Source organism: Anoplolepis gracilipes, chromosome 12 (assembly GCF_047496725.1).
Source record: "Anoplolepis gracilipes chromosome 12, ASM4749672v1, whole genome shotgun sequence".
NCBI lineage: Eukaryota > Metazoa > Arthropoda > Insecta > Hymenoptera > Formicidae > Anoplolepis > Anoplolepis gracilipes.
The window spans coordinates 5,291,248-5,316,584 of record NC_132981.1 but is presented as its reverse complement, the minus strand read 5'-3'; the positions used below and the strand labels follow the sequence as shown (position 1 = coordinate 5,316,584).

Sequence of the window (25,337 nt, the reverse complement as noted above, 5' to 3'; positions counted from 1 at the left end):
GACATCTCTCTTTATCTTTCTTGAGTATTGAATAAATTATTTTATCTACTATAGCAAAATGGCTAACTTGTACATGTAAACTAGGCATGTTTTATTATAATTTAATACAGTTGTCAGTTTTAACAAAATTTTCTTACAAGTAATAAATTTAATACATAAATTGCATTTTACACTAATGCTTTTTTTATTTATTGTGTTTTTTTTCAAATATAATTGTAAAATTATACTTGAATATATATATAGAGGATTTTATCTCTCTTGAAATACATAGCAATGTATATAATTACTTACATATGTAATTAATTTTAAATATCGTATAAATGTTATCACATAGATTATGATATCACAAAGAGATTTTAATTATGTGATCAATTATCTGTAATGAAAAATTGAGCAATGAGATTAAGAATTCCAATAACAGGTATACTTAAGTGGCTTATCAGAGAACACATAGTTAACTTTTCCTCCTTCTTTAAAATCGATAAATGCAATAAACTCGGTAAAGTGAAAACATAGACGAATCCGCTTAAAGCGCCGGTATATCTAACGATAGTTCCAATATAAGGCATAAAAGTCGCAAATAAAATACATATAGAAACTAATATGAGATTAATGACGAGCACTGAACTCTTATTAGATACTCTTTTGCATATTGATGTGAGTAACTGTACACGCAGCATAAATGCGATCAAAGGATAAACGGTTATTAATTGAAAAAGTAGTACTAGACGAGCACCTATTGTGAAGCCATCCCATTTTTGAAAATTATTTAATAGATTCTGTGGAACAAAGATGAATTTCAGTTTAGAAAAAACCATATCAACTTTTGCATTATATTAAATATCATTGTTGTTTTTATAATACTGCATATACTTACATCTTGTATGCATGACTTTTGCAGAGGGAAGCACATGAAAAATGCTACTCCAACGATGATATAAGTTAACGTGACAAGAATATACGCTATAGTTAAATCTCTTCCCTAAAAACAAAACCATTTCTATATTCATATTCAATGACATGCAATATTTATTAAGAGAATTACGAGTAACTTACATTCTTCTCTTGATTACGATTATTTTTCATTATACTGATTATAATATTGTGGATAAAGAACGACATTGCCAGCAGTCCACTGAGGGCTGGAAATGAAGGTTTTATTATCCAACTTGTTGCCCATTCAGTTTTATCCATATTAATGCCCCATGATGCGGATTTTATCAGAATAAAGATAATCAAATACATAATTGACACCGTTCCTGTGAAAGATTAAACATTTTATAATAATATTAATGGAAATTTCAATCTGACAAATTAAAACCATATCTGCAACATATAATTTATTGCTATTGAATGGAGATATATATTCAAATATATTAAGTATAAAAGTATAAATAATAAATAACTACATATATACTTACCAAGAGAATTAAATTTCGTAAAAAATGTCGTACTATTAAAATTCAATAACGGAAATATCAATAATGCTAAAAACATAGGCACTGTGTTACGTAAGTCCCATGCTGGTCCCAATGCATCAAATGTCTTCTCATATAATATAACAGTATTGTTATCCTGGATTTCTTTTTTCGGACATAAGACTATAATTGAAGTAATAACATCATTAACATTAAAAATGTTTGGTATTCCCAAATAATAAATTGAGCTTTATATTTATTATATTATTATTATTATATTATTATTATTATATTATTATTATTATATTTTTTTTACAATTACCTTCTGCATGTGAAATGTTCTCAGGTACAGAATGTGTCGGCCAACCAGCTGCATGATCTGTAAAACGAATACATTTCGTTAGAGGATTCAGGATTTATATTCTTGCGTGCTTTGTTTACAACAAGGATTCTTACCATAAATAAAGTTCACGCTATTGTACAAGAAATTAGCCATCAATACCCAATAAGCTATAATTGCGCCTAACATTACGGCAATACTAAAGATTTTGGCAATATATTCCGCCCATTTGCCGAGGTATATTCGACTCAAGTCTATGACTTCTATATTGTCTCCTCCACCTTTGGAAATGCAAATGATTGATTCATAATATTACAACATTGGTAAGTTATGACTCGTTGTTTCGTGGAGAAAGATTATCTCTCTTACCATGATACGCGTGTGCAACTATGAGACGATAAGCTGTGTACAGACATAAACCGCTCATCAGCAGATTGAGAATAATTCCAGGAAAGAATCCAGCCATCAGGATTCCCCATGGCATAGTCAGTAACGACGATCCCAATATCGTATTCCATACTGAAAATCTAAAAGAAAAAGAATATAAAAATTAATTAATTAATTTGAAATGTTATAATATTGTCTGTTTTAAAGATTGTTACACACGTGTGTCATTGTATATAATTAATTTTCGAATAGATTTATTTTATCATAATTTTAATTGGAGGATTAATGATATAAAAAAATGGTTAATATTCCGAATATCAGAGAAGAAAAAGGTCGCGCATTCATCATAGGATCCTTAGTCTGATGATAGAAGTTAATGATTGAGACATCTTGTTTATCGTGTTTTTATCAGTTATTTCCTCCTTGATATATATATAATATGCATTACGTATACTTTTGCATACGCAAACATTTCTCCCGATAATTGATTATACTTTGCACTCGAATTTTCGAACTCGTAAAGATAGAATATCTATTTCTTCGCAAGATCCATTGCGCATCATGATACATATCGTCAATTTTTGGAGGGTATTATCTCTTATAATTCGCGAATTCCATGATTTGAATCATCTCTCGTCTCGAATATATAGACCAAGGACAGCCGGGCATCTTTATATTGCTGAACTTGATCAATTGTATACCAGAGTAATTTCGTGGCTTCTTTACGACCGAGATAATCACCTATTTTCGGTATAAATAATTAGCCAACACGAACTTTGACGATGCGACAACACCCGATTTCACAAACGTCATGTATCTCTTTTCTTCGTCTTAATTTCATATTTATTCCATGTGTGAATCAATTTCATATCACTCGTAAAAAATGGATAATTATTTTTTTCATGTATTGTAAAAACAAAATATGTTGCAAGTGTAATAATATGAATCACATACTTCTATATATTATACATATATATGTATTATATAATATAAAATATATATTATATATATATTTATTATATAATATATATATATATTTTTTTTATTATATAATACATATATATGTATAATATATAGAAGTATGTGATATGAATAATTTTTTCAATGTTTACTAGATCAATTTTATATTCAATTTTATGGCGCACAATGACTTTAATCTTCATTTTTTTCGAGCAGATATGTTAAAAGATGATATTTCAAATTGAGGAAAAAAATTCAGTTTAATCTATCAACAAGAGTTTAATTTTTTCCGCTTCTCATCGTCATAAACAAACGTAAGGATGATCGTTTACAAAATTTCGGCTCTCTCTGTCTCTCTCTCTCTCTCTCTCCCGCGGAATTGTGCCGCTCTCGTTGCGCCTGCACGTTTCGCGTGCCCGGCGAAACGGGAGCTCGGTGTGGCGGGTTGTCGACTGCTAAGGGCATTCACCTTCGGCGGGGCGGTCGTCTGTTGCCCGGGCAACAGACAGAGCGGTAACCCCTTTGGGCGTCCTGTCGCGCCGCTTTCTAGACGTTCCGGAACGTCGCGCGGCGCGAGGCGCGCATCGCGCTGAGAAGAGGTACCTTCGTCTTCGTTCCCGCGTCTCGAAAACGAGCGCCGCGTCTTCCCCCCGTGACGTATGTACAAGTCGGATCCGAATCGAGAAATCCCGCGCGATCCCTCTGTGAAAGATCCCTGGGTGAAAGGACGGATGCGCGTTCGAAAGGTTCGAAGGCGACGTCTCCGACGCTCGTTTTCCAGACGCGGGAACGAAAGAGTAAAAAGGTCAGGAAGCGAATCGAGCGTGCAATTCGACGATGGAGGAGAGGGTACATGAATACGGGATACGTATCCCGAAGTAAGAGATTTCACAAGCGGAACGTTAACGTTATAAATGGTGAGTTTTTTTCGACGAGTCTCTGAATAACTCGTTAGTAACGCAACTGTCATAGAACCGTTATCCGTTATCGTTCATCGGCGTTTGACGTATACACGATCGCGTATTTAGGTTATAACAGTCACATGTAGCGGTTATATATAATACATACATATAGGTACTAAATGTCAATTACATGTATATATATATATATATACACATTTATAATTCATGTATCGTGCATGAGTATCGCTCGTATTTATCGCACTCTAATTGATTAAACGTAAGATATTTGATTTTACGAGAGCTCATAAATTTGTTTATAGTAATTAATATAATTTGCGTGATTGTGTCGTAACAGGTTTTTTATTTCGCGTGCAAATGTCATGCAAATTATATTAATTACTATAAACAAATTTATGAGCTCTCGTAAAATCAAAAATATAATTAAAAAAATGTGTCTATTTTTATCTATAAAAGATACCTATACATATATATGTGTATGTATATATATATATATATATATATATATAGAGCGCTTTTCCATTGTGACACACAATGGATCGTTTTAGAAAAAATAAATTTTCTATGCGTTGTTTTCCAGGACAGATATAATTAGCTATCAATTGTACGAGTTAATTGTCGTTTTATACAACTATTCGTACGTTTTATCTTAACGGTACTCTCTCCTTTTGGAACACGAGATTACTTGAACGCGATAATGTTTGAAATATAGCACTGTTATACACAATTTTGCCCCCTTATGTACGGTATCGGTGGCGATGAAAAAGAAATCAATTTCCGAGATGCGCTGATGCAAGTTACGGGCCCATTGCCATCAGCCATCTATGGGAGATAAACGAGTGCGTCATAACATATAAAAGAGAAAAAAATACGTGATACACGCGGTATTGCAGAATATAAGCAGAAATATGATAAATAACGATAAACATTGTAATTTACCATTGATAACACCTCGTATCAATCTCTATTTCTATTTCTTTCTCTTCTTCGCATGTTAGTGTACATATATTGTAAAATTAGCTGATTATATGATGAGGAAATGACTTTTAAATCACGTGCAGAATAGTTAAAAACATTCTAAATGTGAAATTTACATGAATGACTCAAGAATTGATCTATGTTAAGATATTTATTGTTGGAAAAATTATTACAAACTGTATCGAATATTAATGTAAGAATATATTAAAACGAGTATATCGATAATAAAAATAATAGACTAATTAAAAAAGATATATTAAAACGAGTGTATCGATAATAAAAATATAATAATTAAAAAAGATATAATCTGTTATATAATTCATAATTTGAAGATTTCGAAACATTAATCCACGCAGATGATATACAGAAAAAAATGTTGATTTACAACATTACTCTAATTAAAATTAATTTGATTAATTCAATAATATAATAATGTTATTAAAAAAAATATATGTTAAATAATTTGAAGTTTGAAGATTTTGAAATACTAATCTATGCACGCATGATGATACACAGGAAAAAAATGTTGACTCAACAACATCATCGTAATTAAAAATTTATTTTATTAATTTAATAAAATAAGTTTTTAATTACGATAATGTTGTTGAGTCAACATTTTTTTCCTGTGTATCATCATGCGTGCATAGATTAGTATTTCAAAATCTTCAAACTTCAAATTATTTAACATATATTTTTTTTAATAACATTATTATATTATTGAATTAATCAAATTAATTTTAATTAGAGTAATGTTGTAAATCAACATTTTTTTCTGTATATCATCTGCGTGGATTAATATTTCGAAATCTTCAAATTATGAATTATATAACAGAATATATCTTTTTTAATTATTATATTATTTTTATTATCGATACACTTATTTTAATATAAGAAAAAAATGTTGATTCAACAATATCGTCGTAGTTAAAAATTTATTTTATTAATTCAATAACATCTTATTGAATTAATAAAATAAATTTTTAATTACGATGATATTGTTAAGTCAACATTTTTTTTCTGTGTATCATCATCTGTGCATAGATTAATATTTCAAAATCGTCAAACTTCGAATTATTTAACAGGACATATTTTTTTTAATAACATTATTATGTTATTGAATTAATCAAATAAATTTTAATTAGAATGATGTCAAGTTAACATTTTGTCTCTATATATCATCTACATGGATTAATATTTCGAAATCTTCAAATTATGAATTATATAACAGAATATATCTTTTTTAATTATTATATTATTTTTATTATCGATACACTCATTTTAATATAAGAAAATAATGTTGATTCAACAATATCGTCGTAGTTAAAAATTTATTTTATTAATTCAATAAGATGTTATTGAATTATTAAAATAAATTTTTAACTACGATAATATTGTTGAGTCAACATTTTTTTCTGTGTATCATCATCTGTGCATAGATTAGTATTTCAAAATCTTCAAACTTGAATTATTTAACAGGATTTATCTTTTTTTAATTAGTCTAATATTTTTATTATCGATATACGCATTTTAATATATCTTTTTTAATTTGATTAATAAATCAAATTAATACATGTGACGTATTAATGTGATTAATAGTGTTATTGAATTAATAAAATAAATTAAATAATTCAACATTATTTTTTTAAAATAAATCATATAATCTTAATATATGTATTGTATAATAAAATCTATTAAATTTGAGACTCCGGGTACTTGTGTACCAACGAAAGCGTATCATTCAGTAATTAATTTAAAAAAAATGGTCGATTATCACACAGTGTAACTATCATTGTATAAATAGTCATGTCTATCTAGAAATGTCTCCGATATCCGATACTTCGCGCGCGTCGAGACATTCCGTATCTCAAAATACTCACATGGTGACCAATGAACTTTGCTTCGGCTTGAGATCCTTACACGTTGCAAGCACCATATCGGATTGGAATTGTGATCCAGGTGTAAAATCTATCCCATAAGCTTTTTTCGAGTCAACATTTTCATTCGTTAATATCTGTAAAGAAGAACGTAATGCATATACATACATATAAAGGATGTTGCATTTATTTCTGGATCCTCTCTTATCGATTCTCATTTTATAACTCTTTTACAAATAAAAAAAAATATATATATCGTTACTTTATTTTTATATACTATTACGTTTTTTTTTCTTTTACCAGGTCGATGTTACGCGCCTCGTAATTCTTCTCATGGACTAGATTCACGATGCAAGGCGAGTGCGCCGCTGCCGAAAGGTACAACTCGTTATTGTGCGTTAGAGGGGGCGGCCTTTTCGGTACTGCTGTTAAAGTTGTGCTATAACTGGCAGCATCGATGCTCCCATATCTAGGCAAGACAACGAAGATGCGTCAACACAAGTCACTCGTATGTATCTCTCCTATAAATAATATATAAATGTATTCATATGTCTCTTTCCAAAAAAAAAAAAAAAAAAAAAAAAAGAGAGAGAGAGAGAGAAAGAAGAAAGGAGAGAGAGAGATACCGTACTTGATAGAACAACCAGCGGGGCTCAGATCTAAATCGCTCGTTTCCAAGTCATCGGATATCGTCGATAGCTCCAGACTTGTGCGAGATTCTGACGAGAGGAACGGCGTGCTCTCGGATCCGCTGTCTCGTGGCGAAGTATCGCTGCCACCTCGGTAATTACGAGACTTGTACATAATATGTTCTGGACGATCGAGGTCTCTGTAATGAAAGAAAGTTTAAAATATTCTCGACACATTTACGTGGATGCAATTTTTTTTTCTTTTTTTGGAGCAACTTGTAAAATAAAAAACACTTACTATGCAATTTAACGACGCGCGTCGTTTTATGTCGTGTTAACGCATTATATCTGTTTTACGTTTTGTCATTTTTTTAAATAAAAATATCAAATATACCGCTTATATCGTTTTATTAGGTGCGAGCACAGATAACGAATTCAATAACAGTCTCTCATAGCACATATGGTTTTATCGAAACGATAAATGTATCTTTCTTTTAATCCAAATTACAGCTGACGATTAAAAAAGCTTAAGAAACCAGTTAAGCGAAAAGTTATCGTAAGCTTAATGAAACGATATCAATGAACCTTTCGCGATTGTGTGAGTCGTAACGTAAATTGAAAAATTTTCAACTCCATCTTATATCTCTCTCTTTTCCCAATATACCTAATATACAATCAATCCGACTGATTTCTTCTTGTCTAGGTGTGGAATAAATGACTGATGATATCGTCGGGCTTAAAACTATCGCCGTTAACGGATACTCTTGTTCCTGCGCGAACGCGCTCGATTGGAAAACTGGGTTTTGGAGCAAGTTGATCTTTGTTTTATAAACTGACGAACTTTATATCAGCCATCCTTGACTTAACACTCTCCTTCCACCCGTTTTTCAACTGCCGCTAGCGCGCGCGCGTGTCGCTAAAAACGGTGACCGACGCCGTCCATCGATCACAAAGTGATGATTTTTGTTTCCTTTCCTCTTTCGATATCCGATTCTTTATTAAAACCGAATAGAAGGTTTGTGGTAAATAATAGTCGTTATGAATGTGATTTTCATAAGATTGTACGAGTCTCTCCCTTTCTCTCTCTCTCTCTTATCGTTCCGCTACAAACTGTTTAATCTGCCCGCTTAATCATGACTTTAACCCCTCAAGCAAAAAAATCGCATTGACGTACTGTTTTGAGGTTTTATTCTTCAATCTGTTTTATATAGGTAGAATTGTTACATATAGATAACCGATCTTTAATCTATCTCACTGAATTAATCCGGATTATCAACGCAAGTTGGTTTGTCTTAACTACGTAGCTTTTTATGCGAGTTATTATGCTATATAATTTGCAAATAATTTTATCCAGTGATGTAGTATTTTATTTAGAATTCTGTTACTATACTATTTATACTAGTTACGAATTTGCTTGTAGGCAACTAAAACTGAATGAAACTTGGGGCAATGAGTTATTAAATTCAATACAATGAGTTATTAAAAATCAATAATAAATAATAAATACTCCGTCAATGCACCCAGGAGATCTTGTCTCTGAGGGGAAAGATTGTTTAAATACTACGAGAAGTGTACTGTAAACACTTTATAGGGTGTAGCCTGACGAATCCTGACCGATTATGTTGGTTTATTACTTGAATCTTTCTAGGAAAATAAGTTAAAATTGTCTCTTTATCTTATGTTTACTTATTTTCAATTATTGATGATCATGTTTTCTTACATGGCATTTCTAATGCCTCTGGTATTCCCCGGAAAGACAAAGCGCTTATGAAAGAAATTTTCAATTATACTAGTGGCAGTTAACAATACACACATTGAACAGCATTCGCAAAGTATGAGTTTTTTTCGAGCGCTATTTTTTCAGTAGTTAATAACTGCGAGATGTTTTCTTTTTATTAATTCCACTTAAAACATCGAACTCACGACCCTATTCATTTATCTCTTAACGATGTGTCATGTATATATAATGCCAGAGAAACCCTGTTGTACATTTGTTATCTTAATTTAAAGTAATGTACGATCCGTGACGTCAAGCTCGTGGATTAAACACGCGATTTCTATTATGTTCGACATCAGTTTAAGTAATTCTAATTGTAAGTAGCGAATTGTGTTAATATAATTGTTTTTCTCGCAAATGATGAAAACGCGAATCCCTTGAAATTATATATTCACGATACAAATCGAAAAAATTGCGACTTAAATTTTAATTTCATTTTTCTTCTATCTAGCTTTTTCTTCCATGTTACTAATTGGCACATAATTTATTTATAAATCCGTTATCTGTAAACGCACACGTGATTACGAATTTATTCATAATCGGTTTTCTTATTTATTCGTTTGATAGCCGAGATGTGTTATAAAATATATTATTTCGTGATAATTGTTACTATGGCCAAAAATTGGAACTTAAGAATAAAAAAGCAATAATAAATAATAAAAGCAAACTAAAATGTATAATATTTTTTTCGCTTCTCATGATACAGATACCTTAATTTTTATAAGAATAGTTCTTAAAATTAAAAAAAAATAATTTGATCGATCACAAGATACATTATTATTTATCCAGCATCTTGGATACACTTACTATAATTATAGAATTATTATAGGAATCTTTACATTTATATAGAAATATAAGACAATTCTTCAATTTTTTACTTAACAAAATTAAAAATCTAGTAACATAAAAAATTGAAATAAAAACAGCTTTTATAGAACGGCTTTTCTGATTACGCTCACTTTTTTCGAATGAAACAGCAAACTCTTACTTACCTTATAAATATTTTTCCATAAATCTTTACGAAAACAAAGCTTATGCGCTGTCAGATATCGGCTTTCGACATTAGACACGAGGCTTTAAATCCACTTGCTCAAAAATTAATAAAAACGACTCACTTATTTATACAAACGAATTAAAAATTGTGTTTATAATCGGGAGTACACTATATAGATCGTTAAAAAATCTTTCCCGGAAAAACTGACAAGCCTCAAATCTATTCACTTTATCTATTATATATATATATATATATATATATATATATATATATTTCTTTTCTTTTATCTTTTTTCCTCCACAGTATATTTAAGCGTACACTTTAGTTATCAAAAGAATCGAGGGAACAATCGCAAAAATATTCGAAAAACTTACCGATTAAATTAATTGCCTTTTCTTTTTCCGTCAATCACCGTATATTTGAAACTTACTTAACACGCGGGAGAAGGTCCCCTGACCTATCTATGCGATTTCGACCATGTGCGTATGCGTGCACGTGCGCGACAGCTGGCGCGCGCGATCTTGCAAGATGGCGGCGACCGGGCGCCCGTGCCCTTGCATGTCATTGACAGGCAAAGTTCAGCCTTCCGGCAGTAGTTGGGCGCCTATTGCGAGAGTACGGTCTCTCCCTTCGGTCTTCACATTCGCCGATTACGACACATATTCCTTCTAGTTTCGTCTAATTGTATCGTGTTTTTTTTGCATCTCTTTCCGTTTGCAGCGCGCTTGCAGAACATGTCCGCGACGACGACGCCGGTGACGAGCCTGACGGTGAACACCCGGGTATATGAAGGCCAGAAACCGGGCACTTCGGGTCTGCGTAAAGCCGTCAAGGTCTTTCAGCAGGAACATTACACGGAGAACTTTGTCCAGGCGATATTGCAAGCCGTAGGTGATCAGCTGACCGGCTGCACCCTTGTCGTTGGCGGCGACGGACGGTTTTACGGCAAGGAAGCGGTGACAAAGATCATCCGGATTGCCGCGGCAAACGGGGTAAGATCAATCGACTGGTTTGAGCTTTTTGCAGAAATTCGTAGATGTTATGCACGCGGATTAAATTACATGCAAGGCAATTTTGGCAATATTACAAGACTGTAAGAGATAAAGAAATATTGTTGCAAGCAACTGTCACTGAACAATTATAGTAAGCTTGATATTTGATATCAATAAACATACCTCTCTATATATATTCTAAAAAGCTTGCTGATTTTTATAATACATGTTATATTTAATTATTTGACACTCTAATAATTATTCGATAAAATAATACAACTGACAAGTTAAAGAAAATTTTATAAGAGTATATATCTAGAGATATTTATAAAAATATAGAAAGAAATTACAATATAGAAACCAAATAAATTATATTACAAAATTATTATTTTTCTAGGTAGGAAAATTGATTATTGGTCAAAATGGCATTCTCTCAACGCCAGCAGTATCAACTATAATACGAAAGTATAAGACACAAGGTGGAATTGTCCTAACCGCGTCGCACAATCCTGGTGGTCCTGATGCTGACTTTGGTATTAAATTTAATTGCGAAAATGGTGGCCCTGCTCCAGACAACATAACGAATAAAATCTACGAGATCACTAAAACACTCCAATGTTATAAAATTATTCCTGATATTAGCATAGATATTGATAAAATACAGAATGTTTCTATCGAAGTGGATGGTAAACCATTTACTATCGATATAATTGATTCTGTGAATGATTATGTGGAACTTATGAAAGAGATTTTTGACTTTGCAAGTATTAAGAAATTATTGCAAGGCAATGCAGATAAACCAGCGTTTAAAGTTCTCATCAATTCGATGAATGGAGGTTAGGTTATTACATAATTTACATATGTTGCTTCTCTCTATATTTTATATATAGAGAGATCTCTTTCTCTCAGATCTCGTAAGCAGATACATTATAATAAACTTTTATTGATTTTCAGTTACGGGACCGTACGTAAAAAAAATATTTAGTAGCGAATTAGGCGTTGATGATACAAGTTTAGTAAATATAAAGCCGTTAGAAGATTTCGGTGGTTTACATCCCGATCCAAATTTAACTTATGCCAAAGATTTAGTGAATGCTATAAAAGAAGGATCGTATGACTTTGGTGCCGCTTTTGACGGAGACGGCGATAGAAATATGGTGAGCAAAATCATTTTGAAAAATAGTTTAAAAACTCTAAAATCTTCACAGTTAAGTTTTAACAAATTATGCTTACGTTTATAGATCTTGGGCAAGAAAGCTTTTTTTGTTACTCCTTCTGATTCCTTAGCAGTGTTAGCTGCTAATCTAAAATTAATTCCATATTTTCAAAAGACTGGCATTAAAGGATATGCTAGATCTATGCCAACGGCTGCAGCTGTCGACAGAGTCGCTGTTAAAAACGGAGTGAAATTCTTCGAAGTTCCTACTGGATGGAAATATTTCGGTATGCAAGACTCTTACTTTACATTTTAAAAAAAATCTACAAGTTACATCTTATACACAATCTCTCTAAACTTTAGGTAATTTGATGGATATCGGGGATTTGTCGTTGTGTGGAGAAGAAAGCTTTGGTACCGGTTCCGATCATATTCGCGAGAAAGATGGAATATGGGCATGCCTGGCATGGCTCAATGTCATCGCAGGACTTGGAAAATCTGTAGAAAATATTTTATTGGATTACTGGAAGATTTATGGAAGAAATTTCTTTACTAGGTATATAACAATGATCTCTTTAATATCTCTGCAAATATATTCCTTAACGTTCCTCTATTGCTTTTTCAAATTTTTGATTTTATTATTTTTTAGATACGATTATGAAAATTGCGACTCTGCGAGCGCGGATAAGATGATGCAGAGCATTGAAACTCTGATTCAGAAACCAGAATTTATTGGTAGAAAGCTGCAGCACGAAGGTAAAGAATACGTTGTTAAGCAGGCGGACAATTACTCCTACACGGATCCTGTTGACGATAGCAAAGCTACGAAACAGGTATGTTTTACGATGATATTTATAATGATGCTCTCATATTTTTAAGTATAATACACATTATAATTACATCGTTTTGTACATTAGGGTTTACGGATATTGTTCGTGGATGGTTCCCGCATCATATTCCGTTTATCCGGAACGGGAAGTTCAGGCGCTACAATCCGTATGTATATCGATAGTTATGAAAATGATCCAGCTACTTTCGAGAAAGACGCACAATTGGTATTGAAACCTTTAATTAATATCGCATTAGAATTAAGCGAACTTCGTCGATACACTTGCCGGGACGCACCAACTGTGATTACATAAAATATTTTGTTTTCGTTTTTTCATCACGCGAAATTGTTTCTTATACAAAAGCTGTTTATTCAGAAGAGTTTATAAAGTGAAAGATCTTACATTGGTATAAATTCATTTGGGTTATAGAAGAGTTCGTCCAATTTCATTCATCATCAGAATCGCAAAGCAATAGCATAAAATAATCGTTGCTGGCGCCAATGAACGAATTTTCCATTTTTATAAATTGTTACTGGCGTTTTAAGATTCCATCCATATAATATATATTTCGTGCGTATTGGACGAAAACTATTCAATATGCATATCTGTGAGTAGCAACTGAAAAAAAATGTTTCAAAATCTATATAATTAGATATTTGCTATAGATGTTGTTGTGCTTGAATCTTTACATTTCAAGTCAATCGTCAGGGGATGCAACTTATTTAGATCTTAAATATTTATGTGTGCGAGAGGAACATTGATATTGTCCCTCGAGCATCGAGAGACGACTAATCATCTCAAATCTTCGATAGGAATTTGATTAACATAACTTATACGTATGCTCATATATTTACGAGTTAGTAAACATTAATTATGAGTTAGTAAACATTAATTGTCGTTTTCTTGTAATTATAAATTAGATATCTAGTATATGTAGATATTCTACATGTGCTAGAAAACTTCTTTGGAAATATTTCGTGACATAATATGTTACAAAATGAAATTGTTGATATGCAATAATCTCTCTACTTGTTATGTCACAACATATTGATAAAAGAAATGCAATTTGCTGTGTCTGAGCCAAACATAAAGAATGCGTAAGACATTCTCCGGGAAAAAATTGAGTGCGAAAAATATTCTGTTGCCTATTAAAAATCATGTTGATTGTACGTAATTCAGCCGTAATGTGTACACTTTTAATTTTTATTAATAGCTGACATTAAAATCATGAAAGACTTTTAATATACTTATATTTTGCAGTCGTAATCATATATTATATAATAATGAATATCACCACGTGCATTCCGGTATGTAAAAATATAATTTGTAAAAATCACGATTGAATGAACAAAATGGATACATTGTCAATCTTCCAAAATTTATGTCTATCCATGATTCACACACACATCCAATATTCTTACTATAATTTTCATTTGTTTTCATCCATGATTTTATAGTGAAAATACTATCTAATATTTAATATTTGTGATGCTCTAGATAGGCTAATAATTTAATATGCAATACTACTAAATTTGTTATAACAGTTGGATTAATACATAATGTGTGGAAATGTTTTTTCTTTACTTATTTTTAGTTTTATTAACTGCAGAATATATAAAGGATGTAGAGATTGAAGTTTCACATCAGATAGCATAATATTGGAGGATTAACAAAAGCGTAAATTCAATATTTTAAGGACCAGTCTTTCCAACATTTATCAACACTGATCTAATCACTCTGACTGTATTATAGCCAGTGTTACGATCTAGGCAGAGACATATGAGAGAAAAATTTATTTTTGAAATAAATATGTCATCTCCAAAGATGGAATGATTGGTCCTACAAGTTGAAAATATAGCGTAATAAATAATAATAAGCAGCTTTAATTTTATTATACGCTTTTTACGAGATAAATATTTTATTGGGTTAAATTAAGTGATCTTTTATAAACAAAGAAAAAGTGTCACTACAATTCATAATGGATATTGATACTATTTTAAAATTCTGATATGGTATAGAATTTTTTCGGTGTCAGATATTATGTGAAAGTTACATTTATGCCTAAAGCTGTATATTTATTTGTATGGATAAATTTTTATATTTAAATTGGAGCGAGGGAAAATATACGAGAATTTTTTTACACTCTTCTTCTTGTACAGTAGCATATGTAAAACAGCCTATGTAAAAATTATACTATTTATTGCAACACAAAGCGTAATATGGAGAGCATATTAAAACTAAAGCATCAAAGTTTTTGTAGATAGTAATGTACAACTGTAAGAATCTTTCTTTTTCATTAAGGCAGTCATCCATTTATCTTTTTTAAAATTCTCACGTTAATATTTTTACAAGTTGGCCCTTTATTGTGATTTATAATTTATCTTCACTGCTATAGATTATGCATATGATTTTTTCCAAATTTTTTCTATTCTATAGTTACATTCTTTTTGCCATAATCGCATCGTGCAATCTTATCTATAAAAGTACATGCTTTGTTATTTTAGCTTTTTCTGAAATTATATATACTGCTTGATTCTGACATTCGAGTGTCGAAAGAAGCATGGATACTTAAATTGGTGAATTCTCCAAAACCTGAGAAATAGCCAGAAGAATCTTCGTCATAATTTCTCAGAATTTGGGTAACCCCAGATATAGCGATGTAGGTTGCAAATTCGTATTTAGCGTGATACTCAGGGTCTTGTACAGTCTCCAAGTGTAAGTAGAGAGTATCTCTCTATATGAAATGAAATAACAATTATCATAAAAATTGTTTGCACGTTACTAACAATAAATTTATACGTTTATTTCTCAGGATCGTATTCGCGGACAACATAATTCACTGAGTATCTCGTTAAGATTAATCGATAGATTAGAATACGTTTACGAACTTGTGTATAAAGAACAGTAAGATGACCAGAGAAAAGTATAAATTTCTCCTGAGGAGGGAGCGAAATCGCGCGAATAGTCAGAGAAAAAGTTTGTGCGAAATTCTAAATGTAACAATATATCCACGTAAGAAGAAATGAACAATAGATAGTAATAATGAAACACGTTCGATAGATATGAGAGATACATGTTATTATTGTATCCCTTGCGAGTTTAGTGAATGTCTCGGTTTATCTTATATAATTATTAACAGTCGCGCAAATGTATGATATTACTAGTTTCTTTTCACATTTTCTCTCTCTTCACTTCGTCTTCGCTTCTTTCTTTTGTATGATATTTCACTACTGGCCATCTGAAATATCACGTAAACGTCACATTTATTGCCGATTCACTTTTTAATGAAAACGCGTGATTCATGATTCATGTTTCATTTTGAACAAATTGGTAAACATTTCACGAGGTGTGTGTGCGGCGAGAATATGCGCTGCAAAAATAATATATATATTATATATTTTATATATATATATAAAATATATATATACATAATCGGAGAAAAAAGAGAGAAAAGTAAACAATAATGTAAATGATTTTTTTGTTCTATCTAATAAATGCAGCGTGTTACGAAGAGATTTCGCAAGGCATTTATGTAAATAGTTGATGATGGTGGAGGAGGAAAAGGAGAAGGAGATACTTAGGGACCTGAGCCGACACACGCCCCCGTTTGGTCTGTTAATTACGTCCTAGAGAAGTGGATACGCTGTAGAACGTAATAAAGATTATTTAACGCGGCGGCGATGTCACAGAGACCAGCACAGAGACTGCCGATTACTATAAAGATATTAACATGTAACATTTGTATCATAATATCATAATAAATACTAATTATATCATTATAAGTATATGAATGAGTGGCTGCTCGGAATGCACGTGGTATAATTCATTATACTGAATCATTATTTTTTTCGTTATTGTACGCTGCGTTTTTAATTATCTTATGTAACGATTCTGTTTAATATTCATGTTTATATTCAAGATTCTGTTTTTTAGAAATTCAAATCTATAATTGTCAGCGAGTTGTATAAAAAAAATATATTACTGTAATAACTCTTGTGTCGTGTCTAGTGTCAAATGTAGCGTAATTTTATCTTAATTCTTATTCTCTGTATTTGTTTTGAACTGCTATGTTCTAAGTTGCGAGCAAGAAAATCAATTGAGATGTTGCGTTTATACTTCAAAATAAGATTCTTCGCAATTATAATTATGTAAATGTGTTTTGTGTGCATATGTTTAAATGATTACGTACAATCTGAAAAGTGGCGACGATTCTAATCCGACTTTTAATAATAAACTTTATCTCATTACAATACGCATGGTTATCATTCTATAAAGAAATTCCACTAGAAAGTGAGATATAGAAATGTATGTACAACAAATGTTCAAATAACAAAACTCAGCTCAATAAATAAAATCATTAATGTAATATAATCTCAAACGTACTTATAATTAACTGCATCATGTATAAAAGTGGTGTTAAGAAAGAATTCCTCTAAAAATAAAGTTAGCGCTGTTGAATTTTACATTAAAAGCAATATCTTCAATGATTTACCTATGTATAATAACAATTTGAATGAAAAGAAAAGTAGTAAGACATATACAATAATGAAGACAATTTTTTGTTGAAAGAATTTGATTATAAATATTTACAATAAACGCTATATTTTCTTTTGTTTCTAAAAATACACAATTTCACAAGCACACGTCCAATTAATATGTAGATTTATACCAAGTCAAAATCGTCCCTCTGCAAAACAAATGTACATAAATGTAATTTAACGAATAACATGTATAATATGAGAAGCTGAAAATCTTACCTCATTGTTATATTCTAGTACATGTTTCCTAATAGCAGAAGTATCTACCCATGTAACAAAGTCTTCCAAATTTCTGTCAAATATACATAATCATTTTATTTACTTTATACATTTATATAATACAAGTAGAGAGAGAGAGAAAAGAAGAGAAATAATGTTACCTTGTTACTAAAAACGCAGGATCTTTTATAACTTCGATCCCAACTCTGACATGACCTTGTTCTATCAACTTTGTTGCCATTGATATTGTTTGGCTCATTTTGTTGCGCACCATGACAACTGGGAGTCTTCGTCTACAGAAACAACTGGCAGTTACTTTCTGAGTTTGAGACAAGTCCCACTTGGTGGAGATTAAGCCCATCATATATAGCTTCTCCAGTAACAAAGCACTCTGCTCTATGCGAAAAGGATGATCAGGTTCGACTTCTTTAATCTTTTTACCCAATTCTCGTATCTCGCGTGACAATTTGTTGTATCTACAATTATAGTTAAGTTTTTTTTATAATTATTTTATAATTATAAATAATTTTAAAACATTTTTTTATATTGAAAATTATATTAAAATGTAAAATAATTTTTTCATTCTTACACTGTGTAGTCCGATCTTTTTTGAATACAATATCGCTTTAGGATCTTAACCTCATGAAGATTGTTATCGGCCGGCCACGATAAAAAATCTACCTTTTTCAGCAGCTTTTGTTCATGATACTTTAATTTTCTCATTGTGAATAATCAATATAACAATTTGCTTGATTAGTATAAAATTTTTATTTACATCCGAAAAATCTGTTCTACAGTAAGAACTCCACGTGTGGAATTCATACGCCATAGGCCATACGTCACGATCTGAGTTCTAGTAACTCTCTCTCGAATCGAGTTATAAGTGGAAACAAGCCCTAATGTGCGAGTTATAAATGGAAACAAGCCCTCATGTGCGAGCTAGTGAATTATTAGAAATGGCGCATGACATGTGATGTACATATGTCAAAAAAAGCGCCACGTGATGTCATAAACTTATATATAAATTTTGCACTTGCTTTAGGACAATAAATAAAGCTTGTATAATTTTCTTCCAAAGACGAAAAAAAGGTGAAAAATGAAAAGAATTTCAACAAAATTGTCAAAAAAGAATCATGTTACCTTTCAAAAGGTGATGAGATTATTTATTTTTAAGACTGCGATAATAAATGAAGAGTCGGAAAAACTCACAAATATGAATAAATTTATTTGTTAAATAAATTAAAGTACTTTTTATATCTTTTTGACAATTTTAATTATTAGATTGTTCAATTTTGGTTAAACTTATAAGATATAAAATTTTTATCACTTTGAAATTTTATTATTATTGTTTTTTATTACATATAAACTGTTATCTGATTTTCCTTAAATGTAAGATATATAATTGAATAAAGAATATTTTAAATAGAACTGTCTAAAATGCTATCTTGACACGTGTTAAGATAATTGACCTGATAATCTTTTCCGTATCGTCAAAAAAAAATCTACATACTTATTCTATTCAATATTTACAATAAATACGACATAAAAATAAATGTGTTTAAGACAGTAAAATAAAGTGATAAGATAGTTTAAACAGTAGTTTTGTGACATTTCATGGCATTTAAATATCATGTACATGATGCAAGAAATATTATATTATTTTATATGGTTGCGATTATATTGATATCATTTGGAAATCATTTAATTTAAAAGCTATTTACGAGAAAAAAATCGAGAAAATGTAGATAATTATGTTTCAATAGAATAAATGACACGAAAGAGCTTGTCGTTTGTCACAGTAAAAGATGATAAAAATTTAGAGTCGTAGATTAATTTAATGGTTTGTCGAAATTTTTGCGCGGTATTGCAATAAGAGTGATAAAATTAGATACATGATTTGGATTGACACACAAAATAAAAATAATTGTATAAATAGAATAACTCAATGGTCTTTGCATTAGAGTAACGTATTAAAAAGTGTATAAAGTATGAATAATAAAATTTAATTTAATTTTAGGAAAAATATAATTTTGTATAGGGAATAGACAGGAAGAGACAGGAGAATAAAAAATAATTTCACTAAGAGCTCAAACATATAGGGCATTATAATTGTGACTGTCTCTGAAAATCATAAAGCATAAATTGTTTAATAAGAGAACGCACATTGCTTCTAAGAAAAATAAGAGAGGAAGAATTCAATATGATCAGCTGATTGCCGCCACGTCATTTCTAAAGAGTTCTGTTATGGTGCGCGGCTATTTTTTCCTCAAGTAACCGGAAATGATTGTTTCATGAAGTAAATAGATAAAGAGTGATATTGTATCGCAACAAGATAAATATTCATAGAAAAAAGAGAAGGAAATGATGATGAGCCATCAATATTCAAATTCGGCCCTATCAATTATTTAATAGAAAATACATATGCATAATTATATTGCATATATTCAATGCTTGCATGCTTGATATATTTTAGCTTATTTTATCACGGCCTTGATGTGCCCGAGCGAGTTCACTGCAATAAATATAAATGAGAGTCGCGCATTTTTCCACATAATAGTATATATATGTAACTGATAGAGTAGAACGTTTCATAGTGTACGCGGCCGTTGCCGTCGTTTTTACGAATCCCGTTCATTGTACAGTTATCATATACACCATTACGTACAGTTTGTGCATGTGCAATTTATACAGCACTGTGCCCTGTGCCTTGGCGGCTACGATCGTCGCCGTTGCGCACGGTGCCGAGACTCGGACAGTCGGACAGTGCGAGCGGAGCAGAAGGGAGCGTCAGGTCGAAGACGGTTCTGGTTGACTTGCGCGGTTCCCGGCGCTCGCCCGAAAATTCGATGAGTAAGTGTCACGCCGGCCTGGCGTGGGACGTCACGCCATCGCCACTCTCTTCGTCGTGCATTCCGTCGTTGACACGACTTCTCGAACGACGCGGCACTTGACGTCCGTCGCCCTGGTCGAGGACGACGACGACTTGCGTGATCGAGGACAGGTTGGCGTTTAGTGTCGTCAGATTAAAATTTTTTAACGATAATTTTTACATCGTGATGAACGGTGCTGTCGATGTGATGCACGACGTTGGTGAATGATAGGTGGAATATTGTGATATAACTATCGGATCGAAGTCATATAATATGTCATATAATAGAAATAAAAAATTAATGATTGTTAATTTATCACTTGTGACTTATATAACGTGACGCTTCGTGTTTCTGTCATTTCTTATCATTTAAAAATAGTGAACTGATGGGTGTCTGTTAAAGAGTAAGATCTTTCCCTTTCTTTCTTTTCTCTCTCTCTCTCTCTCTCTCTCTCTCTCTATATATATATATATATATATATATATATATATATATATATATATATTTGCATATATCAAATAAGTTCTCAATGTTAGAAAGGCATAATAATGCTGTATACTTGTTTAAAGTTTAACAGACACTATATTTTTATATATCATGTGATATAAAAAATATTTATTAAAATATTAATTTTAAATTTGTAATTTAAGGAATAATAATCTCCTATTTTGATTGTAATATTCTCAATAACGACGCAGCAAAATTTATATTCATTTTGATCTCACGCATATATAAAGCACATAAAAGCAAATAAATTAAAGTAATGCGAAAGATTTAAAACATGCACATAATATAATAATATATGAGATCGCTTATGTAAATTTATATATAGACATTTCAGGCAGTGCATAATGAAAGATGATCTTTGACCCTGTATATTTAATGATAATTGTATTCAGAATTGGTAAAATAGTCTCCTATACAAACATCTTTAAATATTTTAAAGTTAAAAAGGCTTTTTGTCTATAAAGTCTTTTTTATATGTGTATATATATAATACATTTATATATGTATACACATATTTTTCTTTTTCTTAATATATATTAAGAGAAAGAAAAAATAAATCTATTTATATTATTTCTTCTAATAAGGTCAAATGTAAGATATTTCTTATCATTTGATATATGTATATATTATAATCTATGTTATATGTATATTACATTTTTAATATTTTTTATATTTAAACAAGTATTTTTTTCTTACAGCAAAGAGGCTCATTACTATAAAGAAAAATTTATAAGCTATTCAACTCTGAGCAATGAGTCCGCAGAACCATAAAAATAATTTAACTCCAAAAAACATGGAGTCCAATGGGTATTCCACTGGCAAGATTATAGCTAGCGAACCGAGGAATCATTCATCTCCTTGTGAGTCAATGGACTGTATGTGTGCTTAGATTGCTAATTTTTACTTTTTATTATTATTTATTATATTTACTTTTTATTATTTTTATTTATATTGGCTGGTATATTGTTTGTAAATGATATTTAGTGACTTTGTGTTTGTGATTATTATGTCAATTATTTTAGAACTTTAATATTTTCTTATAATTACATATATATATATATATATATATATATATATACAAAGAAGTAGTTTATAAGATATTGATTGCATACATAAGTAAAATAATAAAGTAAGTAATACTTCTGACAAAAAAACTCAGAAATATACTCACTTTGCTTGTGTACCCCCAAGTAAACATCTATAATTAGACAAGGTTTTGCTGTGTGTATACCTTTGCATTTCATCGCAACAATTTTTCTGCATGACAAGCTTATTAATAATCACATTTCTAAAAGATTTAATCTCTTTCATTTGTTTTTGTAAAATTGTGCTTTTTAAATTGCTAATAATTGCCTTTTTAAAAATATCTGTATCTTCAAATATTTTTATCATATTCCTACATACAAATTAATTTTATTTAACAATAAATAAATGAAATATTAATCATATATTATTGTTATAGCAATGCCTTGGTTTGGAATGGATATAGGTGGTACACTGTGTAAGTTAGTATACTTTGAGCCAAAGGATATAACGAGAGACGAGGCAGATGCAGAAGTTGAGACATTGAAAAATATTCGTCGATATCTTACTAAAAACTCGGCGTATGGAAAAACTGGTCATCGTGACACGCATTTACAAGTCAGTACAGTATTAAATATTCGATTTCTAATTGTAATTTACTTATATAGACCTACTTATATAAATTTGTTGTTTATATATAATGATTTCAATTACTATTTCAGATGGATAATGTTCGCATTAGAGGTAGACAAGGAACGTTACATTTCATTAGATTTCCTACAAGTGAAATGGGAAATTTTTTAGCACTAGCAAAATCAAAGGGCATGGCGAATCTTGTGACTACTGTTTGCGCCACAGGTGGTGGTGCCTTTAAATTCGAGGATAATTTTAAAAAGGTGCGGAATCACGCATCTTGATATTAATTAATCTAGTTATTATTGATCACAATCACAAATCACATAATTTTGAAATATCTTTGATGCAGGAAGTAAATATGAATTTGGCAAAATTTGATGAATTAGATAGTTTAATACGTGGAATGCTCTACATAGAAACCACGAATCCGCATGAATGCTATTATTGGTCGGATCCCACCGATGACAGCAAATGTCAGAAAGTACCTTATGACTTTTCTGAACCATATCCTTTCTTGGTAAGGATACGTGAAAATATTTTCTTGCATACAGTTTTCTCGACAGAAATTATTTTTGACAATTGTATCTTGCAGCTTGTTAACATAGGCTCTGGAGTAAGCATATTAGCTGTATATGGACCAGAAAATTTTAAAAGAATATCTGGAACAAGGTAAATATATATATATGTATATATTATATTGAACATGTTATGTATATATACATATTGCATATTGAAACAGGATTCATTGTTAAGCAATATCAATATAACATAATTATTTTATGTAGTTTAGGAGGTGGAACATTTTTGGGATTATGTTGTTTACTTACCGGTTGTAATACCTTCGAAGAAGCGATAGAATTAGCGACAGGTGGCGATAACACAAGAGTAGATAAATTGGTCAAAGATATATATGGTGGTGATTATGGTCCTTTTGGCCTTCCTGGAGACCTAGTTGCGAGCAGGTAATTTAAACAATTATTAATTCTGCAATTAATCTTTTATTTTCATCACAATTCTATTTTTTGTTCTTTATTTTTAGTTTCGGACAAATGAATTCCAAAGACCGTAGAAATACAGTCACGAAGGAAGATCTAGCACGTGCAACGCTCGTTACTATCACAAATAATATCGGTTCCATTGCACGCATGTGTGCTGTTAATGAAAAGATTGAAAGGGTATTATACACATGTATATACATTGTATTATATACATTTTTTTATACCAGCATTTTACAACAATTTTTACTTTTAGGTTGTATTTGTTGGAAATTTTCTCAGGGTAAATCCCATATCGATGAAATTATTGGCCTATGCTATGGATTATTGGTCTAAAGGAACCTTGAAAGCTCTGTTTTTGGAACATGAAGTAAAAACATAATACCCTAAAAATTTTAAAAATTAGTCATTTAGATATTACAGATGAATCTCCGTGATTTCAGGGTTATTTTGGTGCTGTGGGATGTTTATTGCAATTTAATGGCGAATCGAGCTAAATACAATGAAAGATGTGGGATTGAGCAATCATCATGCGACATACAGCATTCCATATAAGCTCGACAGAATTTTTCGAGTGAATATTTGACGAAGATTGTTCAACATAAAATTATTTATTTTTATTATATCTTTAGTTTAATTATTCGCACGTGAAGCAATTGTTTATTATCACGAGACGAAAGGATCTCTATATTTAAAAAATATAATTATAGATCAGTAAATTTTGTCATATAATTTTTTTCACATCTTTTTGTAGAAAAAATTGTGTCAGGGTAATTTTTTTCTGTTAGAAAGTAATTATTTCAATATAATTATTCAAGTATGAATATAAATTTAGCACGACTCGGCAGATAGGATTGATAATGGACCAAATCCAAAGGGAATTAAGGATTGCCTTTGCTCCCGATGTTCGTTACATGCCGTATATAGACTAGTTCTACCTCATAATTTATATTGTCAAATTTTTCTACGAATGCACAGATTTTTATGTATATAAGTAATGGCAATCGTTATTATATTTGCGTGCACGATTTTTCGTAAGTTTATAATCAGTGAATAAAACTATTGTAATTATTGGTACTTATGCAATGTTGATATGTTTATAATTTTGCTGTTAATACGTTGCGCGTTACTAGAAGGAAAAATTTCTTGATACGAGCTTTTAATTGAATAAAATTTTAATGAAATACCATTCGCTTTTCTGCGCGACTAGCAGTAACTGGAAAACTAAAAATTTTTTACATCTTTATATTGTTACAGCGAAATATCGTGATTTGTAATTTAGAATATACATGCT

The 25,337-nt window shown here is 30.9% G+C and overlaps 4 protein-coding genes across 13 annotated transcripts; 2 read left to right on the top strand and 2 right to left on the bottom strand.

Moving 5' to 3' along the window:
- Positions 1 to 11: 11 nt before the first annotated feature.
- On the bottom strand, positions 12 to 10,773 carry LOC140671890 (neutral amino acid transporter 9). Of its 3 annotated transcripts, none has more exons than XM_072903596.1 (11): positions 10,652 to 10,773; positions 7,509 to 7,706; positions 7,178 to 7,346; positions 6,881 to 7,014; positions 2,128 to 2,285; positions 1,875 to 2,039; positions 1,741 to 1,797; positions 1,422 to 1,601; positions 1,057 to 1,259; positions 878 to 982; positions 12 to 779 (listed from the first exon to the last, which is right to left on the bottom strand). In XM_072903596.1, the coding sequence occupies exons 2-11, from the start codon at positions 7,679 to 7,681 to the stop codon at positions 369 to 371; spliced, it is 1,755 nt and encodes a 584-aa protein (XP_072759697.1). In that variant the 5' UTR covers positions 7,682 to 7,706; positions 10,652 to 10,773; the 3' UTR covers positions 12 to 368. The 3 variants fall into 3 exon arrangements, with proteins under 3 accessions (XP_072759697.1, XP_072759696.1, XP_072759695.1); XM_072903595.1 differs by lacking the exon at positions 10,652 to 10,773 and adding an exon at positions 8,171 to 8,307; XM_072903594.1 differs by lacking the exon at positions 10,652 to 10,773 and adding an exon at positions 7,805 to 8,212 and having other exon boundaries at positions 15 to 779.
- On the top strand, positions 7,249 to 17,626 carry Pgm1 (phosphoglucose mutase 1). Of its 3 annotated transcripts, none has more exons than XM_072903598.1 (8): positions 7,249 to 7,385; positions 10,998 to 11,269; positions 11,667 to 12,105; positions 12,224 to 12,426; positions 12,511 to 12,712; positions 12,789 to 12,981; positions 13,075 to 13,258; positions 13,343 to 17,626. In XM_072903598.1, exons 2-8 carry the CDS (start codon positions 11,012 to 11,014, stop codon positions 13,565 to 13,567), a joined length of 1,704 nt encoding a protein of 567 aa, XP_072759699.1. In that variant the 5' UTR covers positions 7,249 to 7,385; positions 10,998 to 11,011; the 3' UTR covers positions 13,568 to 17,626. The 3 variants fall into 3 exon arrangements, with proteins under 3 accessions (XP_072759699.1, XP_072759698.1, XP_072759700.1); XM_072903597.1 differs by lacking the exon at positions 7,249 to 7,385 and adding an exon at positions 9,310 to 9,599; XM_072903599.1 differs by lacking the exon at positions 7,249 to 7,385 and adding an exon at positions 10,815 to 10,892.
- LOC140671901 (U3 small nucleolar ribonucleoprotein protein IMP3) lies at positions 17,601 to 18,865 on the bottom strand. The gene is made up of 4 exons (XM_072903617.1): positions 18,602 to 18,865; positions 18,174 to 18,488; positions 18,013 to 18,085; positions 17,601 to 17,942 (listed from the first exon to the last, which is right to left on the bottom strand). The coding sequence occupies exons 1-4, from the start codon at positions 18,733 to 18,735 to the stop codon at positions 17,919 to 17,921; spliced, it is 546 nt and encodes a 181-aa protein (XP_072759718.1). The 5' UTR covers positions 18,736 to 18,865; the 3' UTR covers positions 17,601 to 17,918.
- On the top strand, positions 18,292 to 25,132 carry Fbl (pantothenate kinase 3 fbl). Of its 6 annotated transcripts, none has more exons than XM_072903606.1 (10): positions 18,292 to 18,429; positions 22,088 to 22,264; positions 22,852 to 23,030; positions 23,135 to 23,308; positions 23,398 to 23,565; positions 23,641 to 23,717; positions 23,834 to 24,010; positions 24,088 to 24,223; positions 24,300 to 24,413; positions 24,487 to 25,132. In XM_072903606.1, exons 2-10 carry the CDS (start codon positions 22,141 to 22,143, stop codon positions 24,538 to 24,540), a joined length of 1,203 nt encoding a protein of 400 aa, XP_072759707.1. In that variant the 5' UTR covers positions 18,292 to 18,429; positions 22,088 to 22,140; the 3' UTR covers positions 24,541 to 25,132. The 6 variants fall into 6 exon arrangements, with proteins under 6 accessions (XP_072759707.1, XP_072759708.1, XP_072759703.1 ...); XM_072903607.1 differs by lacking the exon at positions 18,292 to 18,429 and adding an exon at positions 20,704 to 20,862 and having other exon boundaries at positions 22,088 to 22,249; XM_072903602.1 differs by lacking the exon at positions 18,292 to 18,429 and adding an exon at positions 20,704 to 20,862.
- Positions 25,133 to 25,337: the final 205 nt, after the last annotated feature.

Bases quoted from the DNA above. Each gene is read 5' to 3' on its own strand.
- Fbl (XM_072903606.1), top strand. From the start codon at position 22,141: ATGAGTCCGCAGAACCATAAAAATAATTTAACTCCAAAAAACATGGAG. The intron at 24,011-24,087 runs GTAATTTAAACA...CTTTATTTTTAG, and splicing joins GGAGACCTAGTTGCGAGCAG to TTTCGGACAAATGAATTCCA. The intron at 24,414-24,486 runs GTAAAAACATAA...CCGTGATTTCAG, and splicing joins CTCTGTTTTTGGAACATGAA to GGTTATTTTGGTGCTGTGGG.
- LOC140671890 (XM_072903596.1), bottom strand. From the start codon at position 7,681: ATGTACAAGTCTCGTAATTACCGAGGTGGCAGCGATACTTCGCCACGA. The intron at 7,347-7,508 runs GTACGGTATCTC...TGTCTTGCCTAG, and splicing joins CCCGCTGGTTGTTCTATCAA to ATATGGGAGCATCGATGCTG. The intron at 1,602-1,740 runs GTAATTGTAAAA...CTTCAATTATAG, and splicing joins GAACATTTCACATGCAGAAG to TCTTATGTCCGAAAAAAGAA.
- LOC140671901 (XM_072903617.1), bottom strand. From the start codon at position 18,735: ATGAGAAAATTAAAGTATCATGAACAAAAGCTGCTGAAAAAGGTAGAT. The intron at 18,489-18,601 runs GTAAGAATGAAA...CTATAATTGTAG, and splicing joins AAAAGATCGGACTACACAGT to ATACAACAAATTGTCACGCG. The intron at 18,086-18,173 runs GTAACATTATTT...TATATTTGACAG, and splicing joins CCTGCGTTTTTAGTAACAAG to AAATTTGGAAGACTTTGTTA.
- Pgm1 (XM_072903597.1), top strand. From the start codon at position 9,569: ATGTTCGACATCAGTTTAAGTAATTCTAATT. The intron at 11,270-11,666 runs GTAAGATCAATC...TTATTTTTCTAG, and splicing joins GGATTGCCGCGGCAAACGGG to GTAGGAAAATTGATTATTGG. The intron at 13,259-13,342 runs GTATGTTTTACG...TTTGTACATTAG, and splicing joins ATAGCAAAGCTACGAAACAG to GGTTTACGGATATTGTTCGT.